The sequence below is a fragment of the Phasianus colchicus genome, chromosome 4, assembly GCF_987193195.1.
Source record: "Phasianus colchicus chromosome 4, bPhaCol1.hap1.1, whole genome shotgun sequence".
Classification (NCBI taxonomy): domain Eukaryota; kingdom Metazoa; phylum Chordata; class Aves; order Galliformes; family Phasianidae; genus Phasianus; species Phasianus colchicus.
Genome location: NC_143439.1, coordinates 57723471 through 57750735, shown reverse-complemented (window position 1 = coordinate 57750735; position 27265 = coordinate 57723471). Strand labels below are relative to the sequence as shown.

The 27265-nt window shown below is 39.0% G+C and overlaps 1 protein-coding gene across 10 annotated transcripts in view; it reads right to left on the bottom strand.

The window, feature by feature from the left end:
• LDB2 (LIM domain binding 2) overlaps nucleotides 1-27265 on the bottom strand; it is a 207896-nt gene that overhangs the window by 45770 nt on the left and 134861 nt on the right. For all 10 annotated transcript variants that reach the window (XM_031588411.2, XM_090139637.1, XM_031588409.2 and 7 more), the window contains 2 exons: nucleotides 5967-6139; nucleotides 1249-1371 (listed from right to left, as the gene is read on the bottom strand). In XM_031588411.2, coding sequence (XP_031444271.1) covers nucleotides 1249-1371; nucleotides 5967-6139 — 296 coding nt within the window. The remainder of the gene's footprint in view (nucleotides 1-1248; nucleotides 1372-5966; nucleotides 6140-27265) is intronic.

Below are 27265 nucleotides of genomic sequence, written 5' to 3'. Positions count from 1 at the left end.
AAGTAAGCAGATAAAGGGAGAAGTAAAGAAGGTATTGCTTTCTCTTTGTGTATGAGAAATTGAAGCAGAGAACTCATCAAAGCACTTTCTAACAGACCTAATCATGTGAGAGGCACTAAGCACAGGCTGGAGAACCTTTCTGGTTTAGGTAATTTTACCTCAGATGAAACTGGAAAAGCACGAGCACAGTCCTTCTATGACCCAAGCCAGGAGCTTTACCTGTGAGACCAGCCTCTGCTTTAGAATGAGATCGATCTCATTACTACAATACCTGCTGGTTGTTAGCTAGTTTGAATTGCAACCTCCCTAAATATAAAATTGTGCCCACAGCCATCATTATTTAATGGGATATTGTTGAATAGTTCAGAAGTTGAACCCTCCTAAAAAAAAAAAAAACAACAAGCAAACAAACAAACAAAAAACTAGAAAAGGGATAGAAATGGAGGAAAATATTTCCAACAGTATTTCTAAGTCTGAGCTGCTTAAGTTATTTAAAACTCCTCTCTAAAATATATATCTTTAACTTTGGATATGCAAGTAACTTGATGTCAAAATAAGGACGTATATTTGGGGTTGTATTCTTACCCTCTACAACACTATAGCCCTATAATTAATTTTGTATATGGAGCGCTACTAATCTGAATGCTTCTGCAATGCAGAACTGAACGTAGCAATAATACTGTGTTCTTTGTTTCCTCTCAGTGATTTACTTTATTATAGTTTGACTTCATCCTGCAGAATATATAAAGTTTTAATGTTCCATTGTGTATGTTTTCATTCAATTACAAATTAAAAAAAAAAAGTCTTGAAATATTAGGAAGGGAAGACCTGGGTTAAATTCTGAAGTATTTTGAGTAAAGATGTGATATTTATTTATTTTCTGTCTTATATAAGGGTAAAATTAGTTAGCTTAATTTAAAGACCAAGAAAATCTGTATCTACAATGATGGAAATTCACTGATGTTAGTTTAGTTGATATCAATATGAACAGATTTTAAGTCCAAACCATACAGACTACAAAATAGGATTAAAAACAAAATTGTGCTAAACCAAAATGGAAATATAGCAACAGTGGTAACAATGAAGCACTGAGATAGGAAGGAGCAACGAAGGAACTTATAATGGATGTAGTTGCAGGCAAAAGAAAATATTTATAGTTAATTGCCTTGGGTGTGAAATTTGCTGGAGTTCTTCATAAACCTAATCTCATCTCTTTGCATTAGGTCAAGTGAAAAAAGGATTACTTACATGCATGGCTAGAATGCTGCGTGGGACTAATTCTCTGTATTGTCTAATAGTAAAGTGCCATGTTTTTATTCTCATAAGATCATCAAAAGTAAACTCCAAGATAAGACGTCCTTCTGTGCATACCTAGAATACATAAAATGCATGACATAAATTCCCAGGAATTTTGTTTTCAGTAGTATTGTATCACTGACCAAACAACATTCAAAAATATCAGAGCAGTATTCTATTGTTCACCTGAGCTGGACTAATTATTTTTCTTTCTCATAGGGGGAAAAAATAAACGTGGGAAAATGACTCTCTGGCCTTACTGCAGAGCAGATAGTACCTTATAATGCTAAAGATTTCATAGCATTTCACGTAGTATTGTACTCACTAAATCTTATTTATTGCATCAGTTCTCTCTCTGTCTTGGTTCAGGACTGCTAATTAATGACCCAGCCTTGCAATGGAGGTGACTGAGGTCCAAGTGTGCACACTTGATGCAAAGTTGCTCACTGCTGTCCCAGCTTTTCTTAGGTTGATCTTGCCTCACAGTGGATGGGCACATAAACTTTCCCTTCCTATCCACTTGGAATGTAGGGTGCCTGAATGGCTGCGGTTGATGTTAATCCTTTTTTTTTTCTTCTTTTCTCTCCTTTCTTCTCATTCTTGTTTTTTCAAAGCATTTTTATCTTTTTATCTCATTTTCACTTTTCTTTTATTTCTTATCTACTTTTATTAATGCTGCCCTTTCATGGAATGGTGGGACAGCAATGAAGGGCCAGAGCGTACAGTGGAGCTGCATCTATGGCCAGTGGCTCCTGCAGCACTGTGACAGAGCTCTTATCTCAGGAAGAGATACATATGGGAGGCAGCAAGGGGATACTACTTGGAAATAACAAATAAAATAAATTACTGAAGATTTTTAAGTGACTGTATTTGGAAAAAAAATAAATGCTAGTTGTGATCTTCTTTAAAAGAAGTAGGTGCAAAATACATGCCTGCCTTGGGGCACCCTGGAAAACATAAATGACGCCTGATCTAAAATTTAGCTACCTCTGTTGTTTTCTTTTAATTGAATGCTTAGACCTACAACTCCTATTCTAAGCAGAATTTCAAAGTACATGGTGCAGAGATACTGTGGAGACATAGCGTAACAATTCTTTTTAAAAAAAAGGTTCTTGCAAATTTAATTTTAAAATAACTGATATTTGATCGAGCAACTAGCCGTCCTAGATTTGGTTGAGGCCATTGGGCCTTTTTACAACCCTAGCTCCCATCAGACTAGTTCCTGCTTTGGCAATGCGTGGCTTTTCCGGTTAGCAGTTCATTAATGTTATTGGGACTTTTTCTCATGCTTGTTTCTACAAAAATACACAGGTAACTTTAACAGGCATATTATACACATATATTACTGTAGACCTATGAAGAAGAGTGTTGCAACAGGTTCTCCTCTGCCCCTTTTAGCATACCTTCAAATTCTTAATGTAACTTACGCTGTTGTCTGACCCTGATCTTGGTTTTCACATCACTTGTATTATGATAAGAAATTAGCCAGAGATATACACATTTGTGCAGATAAGGATTAAAACAAGAAGAAAAGCATTCTGTTGTATTAACATTACTGTGCTGAGGCCAAAGTTTCTGATTACTGACCGGATAAATGAAAATACTTCAGGTTTAATATATTTTTTAATAATAATACCTGTGGCTTCTCGAATGTTTCTTCTGCGGCTCAAAAACCCACAGCTCTTAACAGACTTGTTTTATGCACTAGCATTAACAAATTCTAATAGAAAAACTGAAACACATACCTCATATCACAGTGGTAAAAATTTATACGTCTTATAAAGGAATTTAATTTCCTTATGTGGAGCAGAATTTTACGCACTGCTTTTAATCAATAAAATTGGTGCAGTTCTTATTTTAAATGGGCTTTTTTTTTTTTTTTTTTTAATGCTACCTTTTACATAGAATCCAAAAAATCAAAAGGGTCTCCAATTAAGAAAACATTTTCTGTTGTGCTGAATTCATGTTACCGTACTGTGAGCTCTGACATTTTGTTTCTGTGGTAACCAAAATCAGCTGATTAGTTGGCATGGCAACAGAAAAGATGTAATCCCAGCAGACACACTCTAATCAATGCCCCCAGCACAGATGGTCTCCGGAGGATCAACAAGAAAGAGGCTGGCAGGCATTCAGCATATCACGTGGTTGCTCTAGACTAGGCCAGGAAAAAACTAAAAAAGAACGTTTCTCAAACTAACCAATAGCTTTTTAACCCCTTCGCTGCACTTATTAATTGTAGGAAATTCAACTGCCTGCACCTTTCAGAAATAAATTCATTCCTGTTCTGCTTGGATTCTTGCAGGAGTGATACAATGCACGTTTTAAAACTCTTCCCCCTTTTGTTAATGGCCATCTCTCAAACCTGGCTTTAAAAGAAATCTGATGCCTTTACAAATCTGGAATGTGCTGGAGGGCCCAAATCACTGGGAGTGTTTGAGTTCCACGCTTGTAAATCAGTTTGATGGAGCACAAGAGAAGGCCTGTCCCACCAGTGGGTGCTCCTAGATCTCAGGGTGGAAGCAAAGCTCAACCTTGGTGATGTTATCAGGAACTGTAAAAACCACAAACTGCAGAAAACCAGTTTGGCTATACATGAAGTTGGAGTGTTGGAAAACACAAACAGAGTATTAGAAATACTCAGAATTCTTTCCTTTGCTTGGAGAAAAAAAATCCAAACATCTGCCCAGGCAAACGGACACGGTAGTCAGGGCTTTGGCCTCTTCTTTGCTACTCTAATTCATGCCACTGAATTGTATTTATTTATAACTTGACAAAATCTGTTCTTAAGCATGTGCCTTACTTTATGTAGACAACAGCCTTCTAAAGACAAGCTGAACTATTTGTATCCTCACTGGTAGGCATGTTCTAGCCACATTTGAAAAGAATTGGAAGTGCCGTGTTATATATTCATCCAATATTGCAGTATGCAGTGAGTAGCTCTAACTGGGAAAATGTCGAAATGAATAAAATGCAGCTGCGGATTCCTGATTCAATATGTGATGAGAACTGTTCCAGCCCATTATATTAGATGCTAGTGAATTTGTAGCTTACAAGTTGTTTGTGAAACTGAAATAGCTATTAACAAGAATAGCTTATTCGTGTTTTTGCACTAAAAAAAACCTTCACTGGGTCAAATTCAGACATGATGTGAGGAGCTACTCAGTCAGCTGGAGTGCTGCTTATTGGAGTTCTGTTCTTCCAGCAATGCTGTGGGAGTTAAGTCTACCTTTGTGTTCAAGATCTATGACCTCACTATCTCTGCTAGAAGTTACACATACACAGCTGAGACCTGAGACAGCATTTGGCTCTAACTCATTTTTGACAGCAGTGTATTCTTTTCTCCTTTATTCCACTATATGCTGTCTTCTATTTCAACAGTATTACTTATCCAGCCATTTTAACATACAGCCATTACAGAAAAAACCCCAATCTTTAAAGGCAGCTCCACAAAGATGCAGCCACCCTATACCTCTCCATATTTTCTACATGTGGCAACCATGGACAACTCTTCCTGAGCACTGAGGTGGTAAAGAGGTGCCACCCAGAAATATCTCCATGTTTGTGTCTGTGTAAACCACAGTGGGCTGGAGTGAGACAGCTGGAACAAATATACCGTAAAATACACACCTCCCAGCTCACCAGCACTGCACATGGGTGGCTTCTTCTCCCTATCCTTTAAGTCCCACACCATGAGGAATAAAATTGTCAGAGAAGACACACATGCTAAAACTACACATGCCATGCAGCCCCTAAGTATGATGCTGTCAACATCAGTGCCTTTTTAGACTCAAAAACCTCCCCAGTTTTGCAAGATATGGGCAATATGAATGGATTATCTCCTCCTGATGCACCTTTTCTTCTGTGCTTTTTTTTCCATGTGAAAGTTGATGTTCACAGAAATGAACAGGTACAAGATGCAAACGAAACATTTTTTGTTAAATTATGAAGTCTGCCTTTCCATTTTCAAAATCGGTTTACTGGTTTTTAAGGTAGGATTTTTATTTTAACTTGGACTTTCCATCTTTTTGGTACTGTTTTTATAAATACACAACACTCACTTTAATTAAAGAACTGAAGTAGCCAATGTATGAACATAATATAATTCACGGTATTCCATAATTCACTATCTGTTGCAAATATTCAATATGTACTAACTGTACTAACTACCTGATGCAGAACGTGCTCAAATCAATCGAGTTCCTCCATTGACTTCCCTGGCCTTTGGACCAGCATCCTACTGTATTAAATCACCTTTTTCCCATAGATTTAAAGTCCTTAGACTGAGTATCAAGTGTAAAGTGAGCCACCCAAAATGGTAGGTACCAGCAATGTAAAACCTCACTGTTGCTTTAAAATTGAGTCAAGAGAAAAGGAAATGGGCAGGTTGCATTTAATTTATGTACATCTGATAGTTCCAGAAACCTGGCATTATGTTCTTCTCTTGCAGTCTTTCTGGGAGAACTGCAGAAGATGCCCACAGAATTTTCCAGTCATGTAACGAATACAGAAAATTACAATTAAAGGTATTCAAGAGTTTTCAGTATTAGAAATAATCTCAGTCTACCAGAAAAATGCAACAGCCAATATTTTTCTCTCTCAGACACACCAGAAAGAAAGAAAAAAAACAAAACAAAAGCAAACAACATGCTTTTTTGAGTCTTCCCTGTTACCTTGGTAAACATGGGTTTTCCATGCTGAGTGACCATGGTGCATTGATCACAGTCCACTGTGATGGATGAGTTGTGGTATGACTCTTTTGAGTGCTTGAGAACATAATACAGGTCTGTTACACCTCCTTCAAAGACAGTGCTAAAATAACGAGGAATGAGGGTCCTTCCAATTGCTGTGAGGAAAATACAAAGCAGAATTCAGCAAATGCTCTAGTTATAAAATCTTCAACCATTTGCTTACAGAACATGAATAAATTTAAGTGCAATGAAATCAAACTTCATTTAAGTAATATAATACATGTTTTCTGTCTGCTGTAGAAATGGAGTTGTGCCTGCTCCCAGTGAAATCAATGAAAACAGCTTATTCTGATACTCAGAGTGAGCTCATCTTATTCAATCTCTTTACACTGATGGTGAGTTAGAGTCACTTTTGAAACCATCTGCAAATTTTTTGTCCCAAACTAATTATCATACAGAGAGCCACATGGTGTCAATTATGACTGAAAGTTGGATATTACTCATAAATGTATAAATACAAGTGCTGAGCATTTACAGAAATGCATTTTTACATTCAAAAAGGCAAAGTGCATTTATATAGAGGAGTTGTGGACACAAATATGTTTGCATGTGTGCACATGTATATATATATACAGCCACACACACACACTGTTGACTGCGTTGACTGAATAGGACAGCTATGGCTATCGATCTGGAGAGTGAAGAAAGACCTGAGAATGCAATACAGTGTATGTTATACAACACATGATTGCCAACAGAGAGTCTACCTGAAATCTCTCTTTAGACTGAGTGTATTTGTGCTACAGGCTGGAAGGTCTGTGGTAGCTTATATCCATTCTTACTTCTCAGGAGTATGGACTTCAAGTACTGAGTTCTCCAAGTAAGTAATGGTAATAGTGAGCATGGCATGCATTTTGGATGTGCAGACTAGCAGAAAACCAGTATCAAAGGCAATTATCTCATATGCAACCGATGTTTTCCACCTCCCTTTTTTTTTTTTTTTTTACAGATAAATTTGGATGCAACCACAAGCTTGTATGAAAGAACACTTTAGTTTATAATAGATCAATACTTCCATATCAAATGAGTCATTGCCTTGCATGCATTAATCAATCCACAGTAATTCTGAGTGGTGGATACATGAAAATTACCTCCATCTTCAGAGAGAAAAACTGAGAGATCTAAACTAAGCGTTCTGGAACAATGAGACAGAAAAGTCACCATCAACAGGCAAAATTAGAGTTGATTAGCTCCTAGTTCTTATTTATCTACCAGGACTATGCGGTGACTCATGTCTCTCTTATACCTTTCAGAGTAATTTCTGAAAAACTTATTTTCATAGGAATTTTGCCAGCATACAAACAAGGGCACTTGACCCTAAAAATGTATTTGCAAGTGGGTGTTGTAAATTAAAAACTATGGTGTTTTCACAGAAGTGGTTTCTGTGAAAGCTGTTTCTGCTCTGTGTGTTACAATGTGGAATACTGCATGTGCAGTTATGATGCACATTATGTAAGGAAAATATACCAATATAGAAAATAAGGACTTAAAGCTTTTACTGCAATATTAGATATCAACATAATTTTAAGGATTAAAATATACTGTGTTCTCTGGATGTGGCTGTCAGTTCAATGAATACTTTGAACAACTATTCTACAACTCAAGCTCCTAAAAAACCCACCCACTCACCGTGCATGTATTAATTTTCTACAGTCTTTTAATTCAGTTCAGAGAAAATGAAGACCAGTGTATCAGCATAAGACTCGAGCTTTAACTCAAATTTTTCCATCTTGGTATGGTATATAGCAAAACTTGAAACTTTCCCATCATGTTAATTTTTTGCTCCCCTAAGGCTAATTAGTGCAAATTAAATTTCCTGCTAATCATCCTAGGCAGCAAATGTGTGATATGAAAATCCAGCATTCCTACTGCTTGTGATAAACCTCTATTCACGTGACTTAGGCACCACATAAAAATCCTGAAACTTCTTTAACTGCATTTATAGACCATTCCCGAAGTAGCATAGTCATATGGTGCTGGTTTTAGCCTTGTAACCGCAGCTACAACACATTAAAGAAGGCTAGAAATACATTAAATATCTCATTATTTTTCCTACTAAGCACTGTCCTTGCCACCGGGATCTGCTACTGTGAATAACAAAGTGGGGAGCCAAAAGGATGAGGAGGAACAGAGGTGCACACAAGGTGATGCCCCACAGAACCTCATTTTCATCTACAGATGCCCATGCAGACTCTGTCTGTCTGTAAAAGGGAAAACTGCTCATGTGAGTGTCTAGTATACACTAGCACAAGCTCCAGGAGAAACACTCACAAAACCCTACTAACAAGCAGGCTGGTCCTCAGCTCACTGAGCTGCTTTTGCTACAGAAGACTGAAGCAGGTCCAAGGCTTGGGCTCTCTTCCTGAAGCATTTCATGGCTTAAAAAGATAACTTATTTTCTAGTATAAACATGACTCTGTACAGTGGTAACAAAGCTTACTTGTGCAGAAGATGTTTCCAAGAACAACAAAGGGCTGTGGAACAAGCCCTTGTAACCACAAACTTTCTGTGTCTTAATAGCAAAAGGCTTGCCTTGATGTTTTCTCCTCCAGAACATAACTGTGTGTATGAATATCCAAGCACTCTCAGCTCCGCTCTTTATTACCCCTGCCCTCCCCCCTCCCTCCAAGTCTCCCTGCTCCCCTACCCTCATGGTCTTTCTTTTTCCCATCTTATGGTCAGTTTATATGCACAGGTTATCTTCCATGTTCACAGTTCAGCTCTCAGTGCTGCCCTGTCCCTTCTCCCCCTCCTCACACAGTCTGTTCTCCTTGCTCAGGCAGGCTCACTAATCCCCCCACAGCTCTCCAAATCCCTCATTCTCCTTACCCAAAGGGGGCCATGCTATCTATTTGCAGTCTCCCTGTTCTCCTCCTCTCTCCCTCAAATGCCAGCTTCATGCAGACTTTGTCAGTGCCCTTCCCAGCCACCCAGGCTGCACAAAGCTCCTTGCCTCTGTAGTGTAAATCCTTCTTCTGCTTCTCAATTTTGTGTACTTTTCCCCAAGATCTTCTGTCTCCTACTTTTCTGCACTCTGCTTTGTCCGACTCCATCCTCCTCCCTTTGCTCAGCATTCTATCCAGCCAGGGACAAGGCAAGAGCATCTCTTTGTGCCCTCCATGCAGCTAAGCAGCTCCCTATTTACTTTCCATGTTTTTCTTACTGACTTCTAAGCCTCTCATAATGAGGCTCCCTCTTTTTCTTTCACCTTTCAGTTAATACTTCTGTCCACTTTTACACTTCAGTGCCATCAGATTTCTTTCCTGGTTTAGTCCCTCTCTTCTTTTGCCTTCTTTCCCCTCTTTTCTCTGTGCTTCTAATGCCTCATTGGAGTGAGAGGGTTTTCTTCCTGGATTTTCCAGTGACAATGCCATGGTCAAGCTGCTTCCTTTTCAGGGCCACCTGGACCACACTGCATCTGCTGGCAGCTCCGGAGAAGGAAGGGCTTCCTGCTTTTGCATGCAGCACTGGCTGACTACATCAGGGTCTGGAAATGGAATCTGCAGTGGAAAAATCCAGGAGTCCACAGAGCCTTGAGTCCAGCTACTCTTTGTAGCACGTGTGGAGATAGCCCACCGGGCTCCATGGGCAGGGAAATCTTGGAAATTTCAGCTGTCAAACTCTAGTGAGGTTTGAGATGAGTATTTCAGAATGGTGCCTTTTACCCCAAAGATCCATAAATTTCATAAATTTACTAAATTCAGTCAGATTTACACAAGGAGGACACAAAAAGCAACCCCTGCCACAAAGGTGAGCAATTCTGCTCCATAATATCATATGGATGTGAAAATAAAAAGCTGCAATAGTTTTGTAACATGGACAAAATAGTATATATTTTTTTCATCTTCAAAAACAGAAATCATTTTTGGCTTAGATAAGAGAGAACTAGCTAAAAGCAAAATAAACCGCAATTTCAGTTTTATTGGCTTAAGTTTGGCAAAATTATAAGTAACTTGAAGGAAGTTATTTTAATAGGATTTATTAAACAGTATTAATAATAGATGCTATATCATCTGCCTGCAAGAACAGATCAGAGTAGCCATGACTGCAGATGTTGAAGCTCTGAGCCCAGCACTCAGGGTTAGGAAAGCAGACACAGATGCACACCTGCATCTATAAGAACACCAGCAGCATCTTACAGTGCCATTATCCAGTACAGGCTGTTTCACTGAGTGAAATGCAACATCCTGCACTATAAGAAATTGGATACACTGTGAGCTGGAAAGAAAATTCACCTGCCCCTCCCTCAGCACTCAGGCATTAATGCCAGATCCCCATAATGCTACTTTGCATTTTGTCCTGAGCAGCATCCTTCATCCCTAACTGAGTATCTGAGGACATACTATTTCCCAAGAGAGGCAGGCAATGCCCCTTAATGCTTGCTTCGTTTGTGCTAGCAAATCCCCAGACAGCAAAGCAAACTGGCAAAGATCAGCTGGATTTAACAATGGGTGATGATGGTTATTTATATGAAGGTGTCTGTAAGAAAGGTGTATCTGAAGTGATTATTTTGCACAAACTACAGTGCTGTCACTCGCTGGGATGACATACCTTCAGCCTGCTCACTCATGTCACAGCCTGGCTACACATGGCTCTATTTACATTCCAGAGGACGAGAGACCTAGCTACAATTTTAGAATTGAAATATAATGGGTAGATATGTGACACTTCCCTGGATATGAGCGGTCCAGAAATCAATTAATCCAATCCATGTAATTGTGGTACCACCACATGCCATGTGGTGGTGGTACTGTTGTTTTGTTTTTCCTAAGGAAGATTCAAATAAAATAGAAAGTAAACATGTTTTTCTAGTTCACAGGAAACGGGTATTATTTGTGAGCTAGAAATAGAAGAATACTTCCTCCCTTTGTGAAAGATATGCTGTCAAATTCTCAATGCCCTCTCTATAGAATGCAGGTTCGTGGCCTCTGTTGCAGAAGCAGGGCTCGACAGCAAAACCCTCCTTGCTCAGTGCACTTGTCAAGGTTTGCCTTTACAGTACAAGCTCTCAGCAGCAGAGACTTCAATTTAGCATATATGTATACAGCATGTAGGACAACTGCCAAATTGGTATAAAAGTCAAACAATAGAAGTGTTAACCAGTGAAATAAAAATACTGGTTTGATTGCATCCAGACTGTTTTTTGCAGCCTGTCAAGTCCTGTGTCTTCAATTAGAGCTATGATATAAAATAAGCAATAAAACAGACACAAATATAAAAGCATAAAATATAAAAAGCCTTCTAAAGTTCCAAAGAATCAGCAACAGAATGAAAAAATGACACTGTGCCTGTAGCTTAAATGAGCTCTGTCTGGAAGCTGTGGTGCAGACTGCAGCTGATTATCTCATCAACACATTATATAGATGGGTTTGGTGAACAGCACTGGTTGGGTCTGCAGGTTTTTTGGCTTCCAAACCAAAAAGTTGAGATGGCCTGTACAGCTCCAGGCAGATCATGGAAGTCTCTTGCTTGGGAGATTATCACAGCTGGGGTTCAGTACTTAAATGGAGAAGCTAAGACCAACTTTCCCTCGGCCACATCTAAGGGCTAGGGAAGTTTGGAGATGACTTCTCACTGACTGCAAATAAGCTTTCCTGAGCACCACAGAAGAAAGCCTGAGCTTACTGTTATTTGTTAATTGACATCTCTGGTCTTGGCTAATTGACATCTGTGTGGACCAGAGGCTGGCGCAGGCATTTATGCATGCATTTGTAACCAAAATAAATGAATGCACAAAAAGCAAAACATTATGGAGTTATACAGTGATGTCATTGCTCTCCTTCTGCCCCTACTTTTGATTGAATTTGCCTAGATTTGTCTCAGTGAAATATCACATCAGGTGTGTTCTCTCCCAGATGCAGCCCACCTGGTTGGGATGCAGAGGGGGTTGGGATGCACGCTTCCTCTAGACTTTGCAGCAGCTCTGCTAAAACTGGGGAGGATGGAAGGGGGAGAGCTGAAGCTGGGAACAGTCCCAAAGTCGTACATGTGAACAACCATCCACATTTACAAAACCTTTTCTGGTGAGTGGATTCAAACCCAAACAAAATGAATCTGTCAATTCCCAGGAAAAGCTACTGTATGAAGGGCAATGAAAAGACAGTCTAATTAAAGTCCAAATTCCATTTCAGAGGTGTGTGGGCCACACTGATTAAACCACCCACATGTGTCCAAGGCAGAATCTGGCACACACAGACCCATCCTTTTTTACTCCCTATCTAGTGGGTAAGACTGGGCTCCTATCATTTAGACTACTTATAGAATAACTGTTACAATGTATGATTGATCTGTACTGATCTTATGGGAAAATTCCAGTAATTAATACAAATAAAGTATTAAGTAGAATAAAATGTATGATTTTAAAATTATTACAACAGTAATCATAAAAATAATACACTATTGTATACTATTAATAGAAGTATTCTACCAATAGTAATAGCAGTATTTTACATTCAGAAAATATCTGTGTAATCTGCAGAAACTCCACGAAGTTTGGAGGACCGTTTGCAAGTGCTACCTCCATACTGCTAGTAAAGTACAAATTTCTGAGAAGTAAAATCAGCTGCTTATTCATTCCTCCCATGTCCATACAAATTTGTTTTTATCTTTACTGATCTCTTTAGTACTCTGTGGCAATTAGGCAAAAATGAATGTTTCTGATGATTTTGCCATTGTTCTCCTTTTTTTTTTTTTTTAAACAAAACTGCAAAGATGAGTAACATGGATTCGGTGCTGTGACTGAATGCCTTGAATCCTTGAATCCTTCCCACACTCAAATCCTATCAGTTTTTTTTTCTGATCCATGATATCTGCAATATCTTATTTATTCTTATGTCAAAACTACTGCCTACAGACAAAAATTTTAACCAATAGTACTAAAACATATGCATTTATAAACGTCCATTTTTTTCTTCTACAGTTCCTGTGTAATTCAAGCATTGTTAGATTAGACTCTTCCTTTTCTTCCAATAAATATTTTCTAACACCATTTTATCCTGATATTTGCCTATATAATTTTTATTCAGTTGACAGTGTATTTCCTTTTCTTGTAAGTCTGTAACTAGCACTTCAATCCTCTAAAACACACTTGATTCAAGAACAGGTAACAGAAACTTCATGTCAATGAGACCTCAGCTTAATTCTCCAGACCTTATGACCCTTATTCTCAGGGATACACAATCTGCAACTGAGACTTAAATCCTTCTCTCTGAAAAGAGATAATATTTTACTATAATTCATTTTGGTGAAAGTAGCCAGAAAACAACTATAAAAAGCTGTATGTCTCAAGAAAGCAACAGATTAGTTTTTCATTAAGGAACTCAGCCAACCTACCTATTAGCGCCTCCCAGCCTTTTCTGTGCTATACTATCAAACACCTTAGCAAAGTTTTTAAGGAATTGCACGCTTTAAAATTCAGAGGCTTCAGATCTGTAGAGTATTGCAGTCCAAGAGTGAGAACCTGGGGACCAGGGGATGTGGAAAGCAAATGGCAGAGCCCAAGGTCCCTTTTAGCAGAGTACAGCCCATGGCTGGGCTTGAAGGGCCTCTCTGTGATCATTTTTTCCAGCCCCCTCAGAGCAGATCACTCACAGGGGTTGCCCAGAACACTGTCCAGTTGGGTTTTAAACATCCCTAAGGACGGAGCCTTCATGACCTCTCTGGGCAGCGTATGCCAGTGTCTCATCACTTTTCAAGGAAAATGCTTTTTCTTATGTTGAAGTGGAACTTCATGAATTTTGCTGAGTGACACAAAGAAGATTCCGTCTCTGTCTTCTTTATCTACCCCCCATTGTATACTCATTTAGATTGACAAGATCCACCCTCTCCAGGCTGCATGGTCCCAGCTCTCCCAGCTTCTCCCCATCCAGCCCATGCTGCCAACCTTTAGTCACTACTGTGCCTTTGCTGGCTTCACTCCAGTATAGATGTACCTTTATTCTACCAAGGAGCGCTGCCTGGATATCCTGCTCCAGACATGTCTCCTCAGCAGCAAAGGAAGAACCACCTCCCTTATACTGCTGGCATCATTCTTATTGCAGACCTGGAAGATTCTCTGCCACACAGGCACACTACCAGCTCATGGTTAACTTGAACTTAGGGTCTCCAGCTTGGGGATCAAGGCTGACTGCAAGAGAACACACACAAAGTATCTGCTGAGCAGACTGACTACAGAAGGCAGATGTATGATAGCCAGAACCTTGAACTCCAGCACAAACAGCAGAGTACTACTCTTGCATGACTCTGGACCAGCTTCAGGCTTGAAATCTTTGCTCCACATCCAGGGATAGTACTCTAATAACCTAGGGAGTTTAGACTATTTGCCTTCATACAGACTAATCATAAAATAAAAATTCAGAGCTCGTTTAGTTTGTTGCTTAATTTAGTTTTGAATTAGATATCTGAACTGGGTTTCTAGCAATAAAGAGCAGACCCTTACCTGACACTGAAAAATTCACAAATTCTTAATGGCAGCCACAGTATATGCTGATTTCTTAGGCTGAAGGGGAAGTGGTTTGAGGGGGTTACCCATGTTCTTATTTCACAGACAAAAGATCTATCTTAGAGAAGGAAGCTCTACTTCTAACTATAAAATGTCCACATATTATAAATCAAAATCATAATTCTCCAGCAAAAATCCATACACAGATACTTTAGTGAAGAGAATATTTATATTTGCATAAAAAATCTGACTTCGAATGCTAATAAGCCAGAACAAGTAGTTTGTCTGGTTGCTGTATACAGCCTATGCTAATCATTGTTTGAAGAAAGCATTTCAGTTAACTTTGTTCAACAACTGCAATGAAAAAAGTTTTAAAGGCAGAGCAAAGAGGTTATTCACAGCTGTATGACAAACCACTGTCAAAATATAACAAACCACAACCAAACTCAAGCAGAAAATGACAAAATGTAAGACCGTAAAAATGATGGAAATTGTGCAGGACAGGCATTTTAGATGAACAAATGCAATCTGTACCAGCATAAAGGACCAGCACAACACAGAAAATGATACCCAGGAAAGTCGTCTGAAGAAGTAAAGGCAAAAACATAAAATTCAAATGACAGGACACCAAAAGGAAGAGACAAAAAGCAGGCAAAACATCCAGTTGTATTAAATCAAGCACACTTCTGACCCCTGACTTCACATGACCTACTAGAATACTAAACATGGCATTAAACAAAAAAATCACATAATAGCAGAGGAAAAATGACATTAAGATAAAATGATATTGGCCATACTCTCACATATTGCCACAATTCTTTTATACAGATAACCACGCTTCTCTGGGGCAGAACCTAGAGCTCAACATCCAAGCTTAGCTGCCGCAGAAAATGGGGTTTTGGCTGACCACAGCATGTTGGTTGCACACATTGTCCAGTTCTACTCAATCTCTTGTTGATTTCAACTCAAATCATTCTGCAAAAATTAAGCAAGGCACTAGAACCACCCCAACGACCACCTACAAAGATTCTGGCTATTTTGCTGGGGATCTTTTGCTAAAAATTGCATGTGAATGTGCAACAATATCTATTGTATTATGTATACTGGCACAAAGTTGTTCTGAAGGCAGATGTCTGCAAACGTAATCCCACCAGCTCCTGATCTCTAGTGTTTTCTCTGAATCAAGCTGAGATGGGAAGCTGAAGCAGCAAGAAAAACAGTCTCACGTGTGCTCTAAAAATAGTATGAAACATTTACAGCTTGCATGAAGAATAAACAACTGACAAAGTACTGATCTGAATAATGTATATCTCTCTTTAACCCACAGAAGCATTAAAAGAGTTGTGAGTGACTGAGCCAGTGCACTCTATGTTGCCTTTTCACTTCTAAAATTCCTGATACATGCTCAGGTGAAATCAGCAGCAACATACAGCTTACATGAGTTGATAAATCATGGTTTGGGGGTCAGTCCAGGCTGCAGGTGCCACCACCCCTGCAGGCCAAGCACTGATGTCCTGAGGAGAGGCCTAAGGACAAACATGGCTCAGCTCAGGCGGGATTTACTTTCTTCTTGGATGCAATTTGCATCTCCTTGCATGCCTCCTATTCATGAGAGAAAGCTACTAACAGCACTTCAGCAGCTGGTTTAAAGTTAGTTAGCCATGAGTGTGTCTGTTAAACATGTTGTAAGCAGATAGCAACTTGTGCTGCTAATGCTGCAGGGAATCCAAAAGCTACATGCCTTCATGGTGTGCCACTACATTCACACAAGCTAACCCTGTGAAGAAGCTGGACATACTATTTTGGACTCTGAGCCAGGTGTATATGGCCACATGGTTTCTGGTCAGCTAGGTGTGTGAGGTGGACAGGCTCACATAGGACTTTGCATATAAGCAGAGCTGGGCTCCACAGCACTGGAAGACTTCGTGGCAAGACGCAAGCCCACAGGCAGGTGATCTGAAGAACAATTGTCCCTCTCCTGTATGCAGGACTTCATGCTTATCACAGTCGGTCAAGCATCGCAGCACGGCTCGCATTCAAGTTAAAAATACTAGAGGTGAAATGTGTTTACCTGTGCATCAAAGGGGACACAGCATGGTGGGGAGAATGTGTGGACAACTGGTGGGAGGTGAGGGGTTACAGTAATATGATAAAAGATACACGAGGCATTCTCAAAACCCTGAAACTGCACCGAGCACATGTGGATTGATAGCCAGCATGATTTTTCTCGTAATTTTATGCTGCAGATGTATGAACAATATCTCACCAGTGGATAATATCAGTTGTCGGTTATATACATGTTTTATAACAACCAGAACACTCTTTCTCAAAAAGCCGTCGGTGGTTAGCTTTGATTTCCTTTTTTTCTGCAGTAAAGCTTGCTTTCCCACTCTCTTTCACTTTAAAGCTAATGGAAGCTAACTGCAGAGAAAGTAAAAAGGTATTCAACATGTTAGACACAATCATTAGGAAAATATTCTACCATTTAAAAGTGTTTTGTTGGTTTTAAAAGTGCTGCTTGTTTATTATCCTTAAAAAGAAGGCAAGTGCCCTGTGTTCAGCTATACAAATCAGTTGTCTGACAAAATAATGTCAAATAATAAATAACCACTTTCAGAAAAGGGCAAGCAATGTAACAGGTTTATAATCCTCAGTTAGAGCACACATTATATGTGGTTTTAAATAAAATTTTACGCAGTAAGTAATATGGAATGTTCTTAACTGGAAAAAGGCAACATCTGTAATAAGTGCTGCAACAAACCTGTACTGAAACTGCAATAACCTCTTTCTATGTTTTCTGTCATTTTAGCTATATGACACATTTTTTCCACATTTCACGGAGAGCCATTGTACCATCTTCTTGATATACTGTTGTTGCAATGACTGACTATGATTTCTAGAACCACTCTCCATGTACAGGCATTGTGACAAAGCTGAACTGCCACTGTAAGGACAGCTCCAGGAACCTTCTGAACATAAAATGTGGCCACCAAGCAGAGTCATGCCAAATGTCCACCCACACCAAAATCTCTGCCTGGTAACAACCGAATAAATAAAACAAAGAAGATACAACAAAAAAAGACAACAAGAGGAACACAATCCTTGCCCTGCTCCACCATACCTGCTTCAAAAAACTGCAGGTGGAAAGCAACAAAAGTGATGGCTGCATTCAAGGACAGGCTGAAAGAGCTGGGGCTGGAGAAGGCTGCAAGGTGACCTGATAGCGGCCTTTCAGTACCTTAGGGGGAGCTACAGGAAAGAAGGAGACGGATTCTTGAGCAGGGTCTGTAGTGACAGAACAAGGGGAAATGGCTTCAAGCTTGAGGAGGATAGATCTAGGGTGCATATAAGAAAAAAGGGTGGTGAGACACTGGAACAGGTTGCTCAGAGATGTGATCCCTTCCAATTCTAAGGATTCAATGATTCTAGAATTCAATTAGGTGTGGAAGTCATAGCTACCACTACCTAATTCTATCTACATACAATTTGATCTCGGGGATCCAAACATCAGCCTAACAACTCTTATTTAATTACAGAAAAAGCTATGCAAACTCTGTGATCTCAGACTAGAAACTCATCCAAAAATGTCTCCTGGAACATTTCAGTTCATACAGAACTAAAATAATCAAAGTATAAAGTTCTTCTCCAAAGGTTTTGGGGAAACATTTAATTTTCTGCAATAGGACATGCAGATAAGGTTACAGTGCTGGCAATAAGCGTTCGTCTTGGTGTCAGTGAGAGCAGTCCAGACTGATAATTTGATGTTCTGATATCTTAGCATGAAAATAGTTACCTGATTCAAAATATTCCTTGGATGAGTTAAATCTATTTTTTTTTTTCCAAAATCTTTTACCAAAAGTGGGAAAACAAATTTAATTTGCTATCTTTTTATAACTGTTATAGTCATAGTCAAACATTACTCTGTGAATTAAATAAACAGCAATACTTCACCTTGCAATGTAAGCATACAAAAATGGTGCTCTGCATGTACAAATCTGAAATATTTCCTTGGCTTTCAAATCATTTCTTCATATTTCACAGGTAAGCTTTCCTTTAACAGGAGCATTGCAAACTTGTCTTGTGTGTGCTAATTACTGTAGTGAACAGTGAGCTGACTTATTTGTTTACAAAGCCTAGCACCATACCATGTAATAGTAAGCTTGGAAAGAAGCAATTCATACCTTTTTTACAAGACAGATGAAAAACGAGCTGGAATGAATACCAGAAAACGCCAGTTAAAAATTTTTGCAAGAAGAAGAGGGGGGAAGAAGAAGAGGGGGGAAGAAGAAGAGGGGGGAAGAAGAAGAGGGGGGAAGAAGAAGAGGGGGGAAGAAGAAGAGGGGGGAAGAAGAAGAGGGAAGAAAATTTGCCCAAATTGAGGCATGAGGAAAGCAATATACATGAGTAAGAGCTGCTCCCAGATCTCTGCACAAACCCTGGATTGAACATGATATTTCTAATTGTTTTGGATCAGCACTCCTGCATATACAATGCTTTACCCACATCCTTCCTATCCCTCTCTTCCTAAAATCAGCACAGCTAGCACATAAATAAAAAAGTTACTCTTGCATACCTCACATCTGGTTAGAGTTAGGAAGTGCTAAAAAATCGGGAGTGTTTATTCTCTCAGGTTTCTGAGTCTAAAATTCTATCTGTTTCTTGCCTTTCTGAGAACCTCAGAGGCTTCAAATGGATAGCAATTGCCATTGATGATCTGAGCTGCAGCTTGGAATGCATAAATCAGTTCATTCAGTCCAATCACCCTGCTAAAGCAGGTTCCCCAGAGTAGGATACACAGGAAGGGGTCGAAGCGTACCTTGAATATCTCCAGAGAAGGAGTAGAAAACAATTGTATGAATGTAGAAAACAATTCACAGCAACCAGTGCAATACTAAAGACTCTTCTTCCTTGGGCTTGGTGGCCAGTACGTGCCCCACTGAATGCGTGATACAACACAATTGCAAGCTTTGATTTTGCCACATTTTACAATTGACTCTCACCTGGTACGGCAGCTGAAACAGTAGTATCTGCATACAGGGACTTATATGCGTGAAAGAAAATCAGAGAATCATGGAATTGTTTGGGTTGGAAGGGATCTTGAAGACCATCCTGTTCCAGTTCCTACCATGGGCAGGGACACCTCCCACCAGATCAACTGCCCGGGGTCCCATCCAGCCTGGCCTTGAATACTTCCAGTGACAGGGCATCCACACCTTCTCTGGGCAGCCTGTTCCAGTGCCTCACCATCCTCACCATGAAGAATTTCTTCTAATGCCTAACCTAAATCTCTCCCTTTTTTTAAATTTTTTTAGTTTAAAGTCATCACCTATCACTATACTTCTTGCTAGAGTCTCTGTAGGCCCCCTTTAGGTAGTGGAAGGTAGCAACCTATTTTACAGTACATCCTTCATGCCTGAATACATGCCCACTTCCAGTGGAATCAACATTTATCAAAGTCATCCTGAATTTCTTTAGCTGATCCTCTTTGCGTACACATTCATGCAATATCCTACTGGAGTGGAACAGGAACTCCCAACCATATCCATGTTGTGCCAGCAAAGTAGTGCTTCATTTCCTGGAGCTGTTCCAGCAAGGTGATGTACAGTATACTCACAAGTAAGGGCTCTAAGTGACATTTCTCACCCTTCATTTCTCCTAAAAAGCTGCCATTTCCGAGGCAGATGGCAGGATACACCCCCAAGAGACAACTTCACAGGAAGTCTTTGCTCTGCGTGGGGAAGCTGTGGAGCACAGCTGAACTTTCGCTCTTCCTCTGGTATTTCTGCCTGCTTTATTTCCCAAGTTTCATCACTTGTACATCATTCCATTCACATTTTACTCTTCTATTTCATAAGCTGTCTGCTCCATTCAGTGTCCTTCAAATGAGGGCACAAATGGAAGTCACTCACATGGAAGTCGCCCAAAACCTTCCCATTGAAGAATTTGTGTTTGCCACTTGTATATTTGTTACACTAGCAGTGATCTGTACATTCTGGATAGTGATAAATGCACCCAAAATTGCAGAATCTTAAGAATGGTTGAATTTCAGAACACAGGTTTTAATGCAACTGTGATAAGACTTAAGAGCAAGGGGCAGTACTAACAAAACAACATTCTTGTTTACTGCAGCAAGAGCTACAAAATACACTTGAAGAAGGACATTCTTAGCAGTGTTTACTTTAGTAAATTTTAGCTCAAATGCAATCAGAAACTAATTCTTTTTTTTTTTTTCCTTCAGAGAGATGTCCCTTTTTGTCTCTCTGGGCATTCCAGAAGTTATTAATATTTTCATATATTCTATAGGATTTTATTTGAAAGATGACACCCTAAGCCATACTGACTACACTGCCTATGGTACCTTGAGATGACATATCTTCAGCAAACATTGCTTTGGTGGTTGCCAGTGGATGTTTATGAACGGGCATACTGAGATGACAATCATGAGAGCTCTTCCAACTACCTATTCATTTCTCTCTTCAATTTACCAGGAATTACTGCCTTATCTTTATTAAGCGTGATCTTGAGCAGGGATTTTGCTGAAACACCAAATAAAAACTGGACTGCCAGCAGCATCAGCTATGTTGAAGGAAAGAATCATTGGCTACTTGCATATTTGCTAACCTCTGAGGTATACTACTGTGAGATGGATGATCCATACCATTGAAACCAAACTGGTACCCATGAAATGGAAAATTATATGAGTTTTCTTTTTGCCTTTCTCACTATTTTTTCTCAGTGTATCACTGACAGTAGTAATATGAACCTGCTCCTGTTAGAAATACAGGGACTGATGCCAGCGTGCCTGCCGCAGAAGAGAGGGATCCCAGCGGGTTCCCTTTAGAACCCTATTCCAGTATGGGTCATCTGATGCAATATTCAGCAACTGAAATATCATGAGAGGAGATATTCCCTACTGTGTCCTTTCACACCTAACATTTTTTTGGAACAAAAATGGTTGTTACTTCCAACGCCTGTTTCTGAGCGTCCTGCTGATTCTGACAGCCCTTGAAAAACACCCTAACAAACAAGTATCATATGTAGCATTGCAGCTTGCCACGGCACAACAGTCCATGCTACAAAGTGGTGTCTCACCTGGCTCCCCCTATGCTGTAGTTCTACTTCCTGAGTCCTCCTCAATGGTTACAAAATACATTTACTTCATATACAGGTTTGTGTCTAGAGTAGGACCTCACTTCTTGAGAAGGGTTTGGAAATACGGACTGATTTTAAGAGCAAATCCCAATATGATCTACCACAAAGTTACTGCTGTGAAAGACATTAATAAAAAGGGATGATTTTCTTCCAGAGTTGGAGGATATATATTGAAATTTTTTAAATTTACCTCTGTTTTCTAATTTTTCAGTACAGAAACTCCCCCTCAGGACCACTAGGGAGAGTCAACAGCAGTTGAATCTTTGCTGAGATACAGCAAAAACAGACCCTGCACTTGAGCAAACAAACTTTCCAGTAACTTTTTATACTTCAGGCTGACTCCATTCCACACAATTTGGTGCTGTGATGCACTGTGAATTAACATATGCAAATTATGGATTAAAATATGCAAATAACACACAAATCACAGTTATTTCTAAAAGACTTGCCTAAGAAGGAGGATGTAGCTGTCACTTTTAACAATAGCAAACACCTAATAGCAAACGCCTACATGTAAAACTACTAAAAAGACAGAAGTAGTGCAATGTTGGAGCACACCTGAACCACATCCTCTTTCAAAATGCCAAATGAGTTTTTATGAGATCTTTTCTGGTGTTTGCTCGTGGTGCATTGCACTTGTATGCTACTAGCCAATGTTTCAAAACAGGATAGCAGGAAATATTGCAACAGATAAGCCTGCTGAGAACAACCAACCTCTACCCCTGAATATCTAAGTGAACTGGTAAATCACTGTAAGATGGTGAGTACTGAAAAACCTTTGCACCATGAATAAAAAGGAAAAACTTGGCCTGTGTCACTACGTCCCTGCTTTTTTTCCGATAAGCTGAGGTCTAAAATGGAATAACACACTTATGATGGGCCCTAAAGTCTCAACTAATTTATCATTATATTATCTTGAAAAACTTGAGAACTATTTTCAAAGTCTCTCCTATGTCTTCTGCAATGCCCTATGGTGCACAGTAAACTGGAGGTAATTACCAATCAAGAAATTATTTTCACTTGTGTCATTTAGATGGGTACTTAACAAATGGGAAATTAATGCAAACACTTTTACAGGAAATCCTGTTCTTGCAGTCTAGTTCCTAACCTACACAGTTTGGAAGAAGTGTAGTTGTAGGTCTACAAGTATGACTGGATTCTACAGCATATGCAGTAAGATATGCCATTAACTAAGGATTAAGCCCCAGCATTATCTTAATTCTTGAATAGGGTCTGCTGCACTCAAACATGTTTTTTGTTCCCTACCTGGAACAGAAACCTCTGAGGAGGAATGTGGCTCAGTGGGCATAGTGAGGATAGCTTGATGATTGTATTGATGGCCCTTGAGGTCTTTTCCAACCTTAATGATTCTACGGTTGCTGAACTAATTAACAGCAGCGCCATTCCAGAAGTGGGCACAGTAGTGGTGGGTAAAAGAGTATTATTCAGCTGAAAGTTGTGCTTCTTTGTATGCAGGGAAGAGGTATGCCCCTATAAATGTATTGACATGAAAGGGGTACAACCATGCAGCTAAAGGATGGCTTTCATTGCCAACAAAGGCACATGCTCACAGACCAAGACACGAGATGGAGCAGGAGCAAGGCAAAGCACTGCCAGCCATAGCTGCTTGTTGCCAGCCTGCTGGAAGCATAAGCCCACAGGGAGACACTGCAGCCCTGTGATGGTTCCTGCTCCAAAGGAAGACCTGGCAAAGAGGCAGGTGACCAATGCAAACAGCAGGGTGGGTGGCTTTTAAATGACTAGAACTGTTTCCAGGAGTGACCATGCTCCAATAGTGTAGTCTGCAACCATTATTTAATTCTAATTTCAGCTAACCATTTTGTAGTAATTGATGTCTGAATAAGAAATGCAACAGCTGCCTGTATGACTGAACAAATTATATTCTGCTTATAATACTTTCTTAACTCAGCCACCCACTATGGCTGAAATATTTGATCGCTAAATTGATTTTTCATTAATTCAATCTTCAAGAATGATTATTATTCTGAAGCTGGACCACACACAATAAAAATAAGCATTTTATTAGTCATATAGTGATAGGGCACATAGGGAAAAAGACACGTGCCCTGGCTGATGAATTCGGGCTGCTGCATAATTTGTTGTTCTAATGCCAACTTGCAGAACAGCACTGCTTCATTGCAGTTGCTCTGACAAAAAGTGAAAAGAAATTTGGGTCCCATGAGTCCTTTTAAAAAACTTTGACCTTGAAAATATGAAACTACTCAGAAGAGGTTATTAAATAGATGTAATAAGATTAAATAATCTCAATATTGAAATTTTAAATTAAGAAGAGCTCTTCTTCATTTCAGGAGGCATTTATTAGCAGGAAGACTGTGTATCCTGAAAGTACTCTGTGATAGTTTCACAGTAAATGTATGCTTTTAAATGCAGGGAGCATTATTACCATAAATTACATCCTTGCAACAACATAATCAATTAGCAAAAGGTCATTAGCACAAGACAGTTTACAAATACATGTCACTGAAACTACTCACACAAATCAGCATTTGCAGGAGAGCAAGAGGGAGACCTGAATACTTTTGCATCCATGCTTTCTTCAGTGAATAAGCGACATGGTCAGCACTGTAAACTAATGGTCAGTGCAAACCATCTCAAAATTCTTACTTGGTAATGTTTTCAAATTACCTTTTTTTTTTTTCTGGCTTCCCCTGTTTTGCTGGGCTGAACTCACCCAGCCATCAAAAAGCAGCAGAATACTGCTGACCTCCTCATGCCCTAGAGAGGCCAGTTTTATTTCTAAGGTTAATATTCTCTCTTGTCAGTGAGATTTTCCTTTCATTTCTGAGAGTAACCCAGGCCCAGAAGACTTCAACATGATGCCCAAAAACTAATGAACTAATTAGCTACACCAGAAATGCCTAAAGCCCTGGACTGCATTGAAACTGGTAATATCTCAACTTGCTTAGATCCACCAGGGATCTCTCTTTAACGCTAGATCTTTTTTAAAAAAAAAAGAAAGAAAGAAAAGGAAAGAAAGAAATGGAAAAGAAATGTAAGAAAAATTAGCCTTTATATCATTTTTCTCTCCATACTATGGGTACATAAGAACCACAACAAGTTGTGTGATTAAGAAATGAAGATAGGATATGTAGTGGTAATATAAAATATACGGTCCTTGACTTATACCCCTCTTTTTGCTGCTTAGCAACATGCCAGTGTACTACATTCTTTTTGTTTCAACTTTCTGTGGAAAGTATGTTTATATTGGAAGAACAGAATTTCTGCAGAACCCTATGCACAACCTTCTACAACATGACAATGGTAAGGCAGCAACAGTCGGGGCTGAAGAGAGCCCAGACGGTTCTGTAATTGTAATCCTTTTCAAGCAAGTATTCGCCAACAGCATGTGCCAGGCAAACCTAAGATGTTCCCCATCAGAATTTTCTTCTACTTTAGTTCAGTAATAATGTTTGTCATTTAAAGTGATCTATTAAGACATAGCCCAGAGAATCTATTACTGTAGGGGAGTAATGTGAAGAACCTCTGCAGAAATGAAATTACATCACCCAGACTTGCTTTGTTCCCTGGAGCCCATTTCTTTCCTTGTATACATTTTTTCATTATTTTTTATTTCAAAATTCAGAAATTAATTTAGCCCATTAGAAATATTTTTAATAGGGAAACTTTCCTATATAGTTAATTGGTACTGAGAAGCACCAGGAGATCAACATCTATTTTTAGCTTTATAGAAGCTTTGTGTTGATTACCCTACTAGAAGGGATGCACACTGGAACTTCTACTGGAGAAATTTGCATTGCAGGATATCCTATGGAGGTCCTTCTGTATTCTGACACAAATTCAACCTGTTACTTTGGTAAAACTTACTATCACTGTTTTCCAGTGAATCAGCTGTGGAACTGTGTCATAATGGATAGAGCATGTTTTTCTTTTTTTTTCTTTTTTTCTTTTTCTTTTTTTTTAACATTTGCACTTCTGTCAGCAAAGAAGACCAGATTTTTAGTGATATTAAAGGCATTTTATGTCCTCCTAGAAGCACTTTTTAAGCTGTTTTCTTTGCCAAAATTATGTAACACATTAACATAAATAATTCCATAATTTTACATAGAATGAAAACAAGCTTTTGAAAATTCTTTATCTAGTAAATACAGAAATTTTGTAAGTCTCTGTACTTCTGAGTAATGTTTTAGATATGAATGAGAATCTCTCAAAGAAAGGCTGCATCTTGCTGTTCAGTATCAATTTCAGGGCAAACACACTAGCAAGCTCTAGGCAAGCTGTGTCATATACGAAGTGCAAACAGGTGATTAAATGCAACACAGAACATAAGATCTCAAATCTAAAGGTTTAGTCCCCTACTTAGTTAGCAAATCACACCATATCATTTTTTTCCACAAGTTTACTGAGCTCTGCCTTAAAACTGGTCCATTTTTTCCTTCACAGTTATTACTGACTCAGACACCACTGATCTGACAACTAGAAATGCTCTTCTAATTTCCAGCCTACATTTGCTCATATCCATTTGTTTTATTAGTGTCAAGCGCTGCTTTCTCCCATGCTGCTGTTTCGTCCCCTGAAGAGCAAGCCATTTTCCTCTCAACCTTTACCTTAATGGACTAAATAACCACAGTCTTTCACTTTCTTTGCACAATATAAGCTCCTACATCAGTTTAATCATCCCTATAGCCCTTTCTAACGCTGTTCCCATTGGATTTCATCTTTCTTAAAAACGGGTGGCTCTTTTCAAATAAGATCTCTCCAGCGCTGCTACAACATTAACATTTCCCTATCTCCACAGGAAATATCTCATTTGATACTTTCTAGGATCAGATCGCTTTCTTCACAGCTGCATCACATTGGTGACTCACAGTTATTCTGTGACTGATTGTTACACACAGGTCTTTTGCCTCCTCTGTCATTTTCAACTGATAAGTCTCTAGCAGAAATTCTTTTTATCAGCCCTTAAGTGCTATCTGTACTCTTAAATATCATCTCTTTTCTATTACTTTAGTCCTCAAGGTCAGAACATTTTTTCCTGTATAACATTCTGATCATCCTTTATATTAATGATGCCTCACAATATTTTGCCATCATCAAATTCCATTCCTCTACTTCTACATTTTCTGCCAACATCATTAATTAAAATGTTAAGTAAGTCAAGTCTTCGAGATTGATCCTTGAAAAATTCTAATGGCATCTTCCTTCCAGTGTGACAGTTCTCCATTTAACACAGCCTGTTGCCATCTCCTTTTTTATTCAGTTTCATTCTGTTCTGCAAAACCATTACTAACATCCACCTTGTTGAACTGGACTAGTCATTTCCCATAAAATGCTGAACTCCAAATTATATCAGACCTACCACATTTTCTACCTCTAGAAATCAGTGTAGTTTTGGATAACAGCTTTGGTAAATCTGTTGCATTTGTTAAAATGTTCTAATACTGTGGTTGCTTAAAACTGATTTAAAGGTCAGACAAAATGAAATCATAGTATATTACCTCCTAAGAAAAATTGTTATTAAAGAAATTTTATTTCAGAACAACCAATGAAACAAAGGCAACAACTCACAGGCAAGAAATCAAATTAAAGTACTAAAAAATCAGCTATTAACAATAGCTGATAGTAAGAA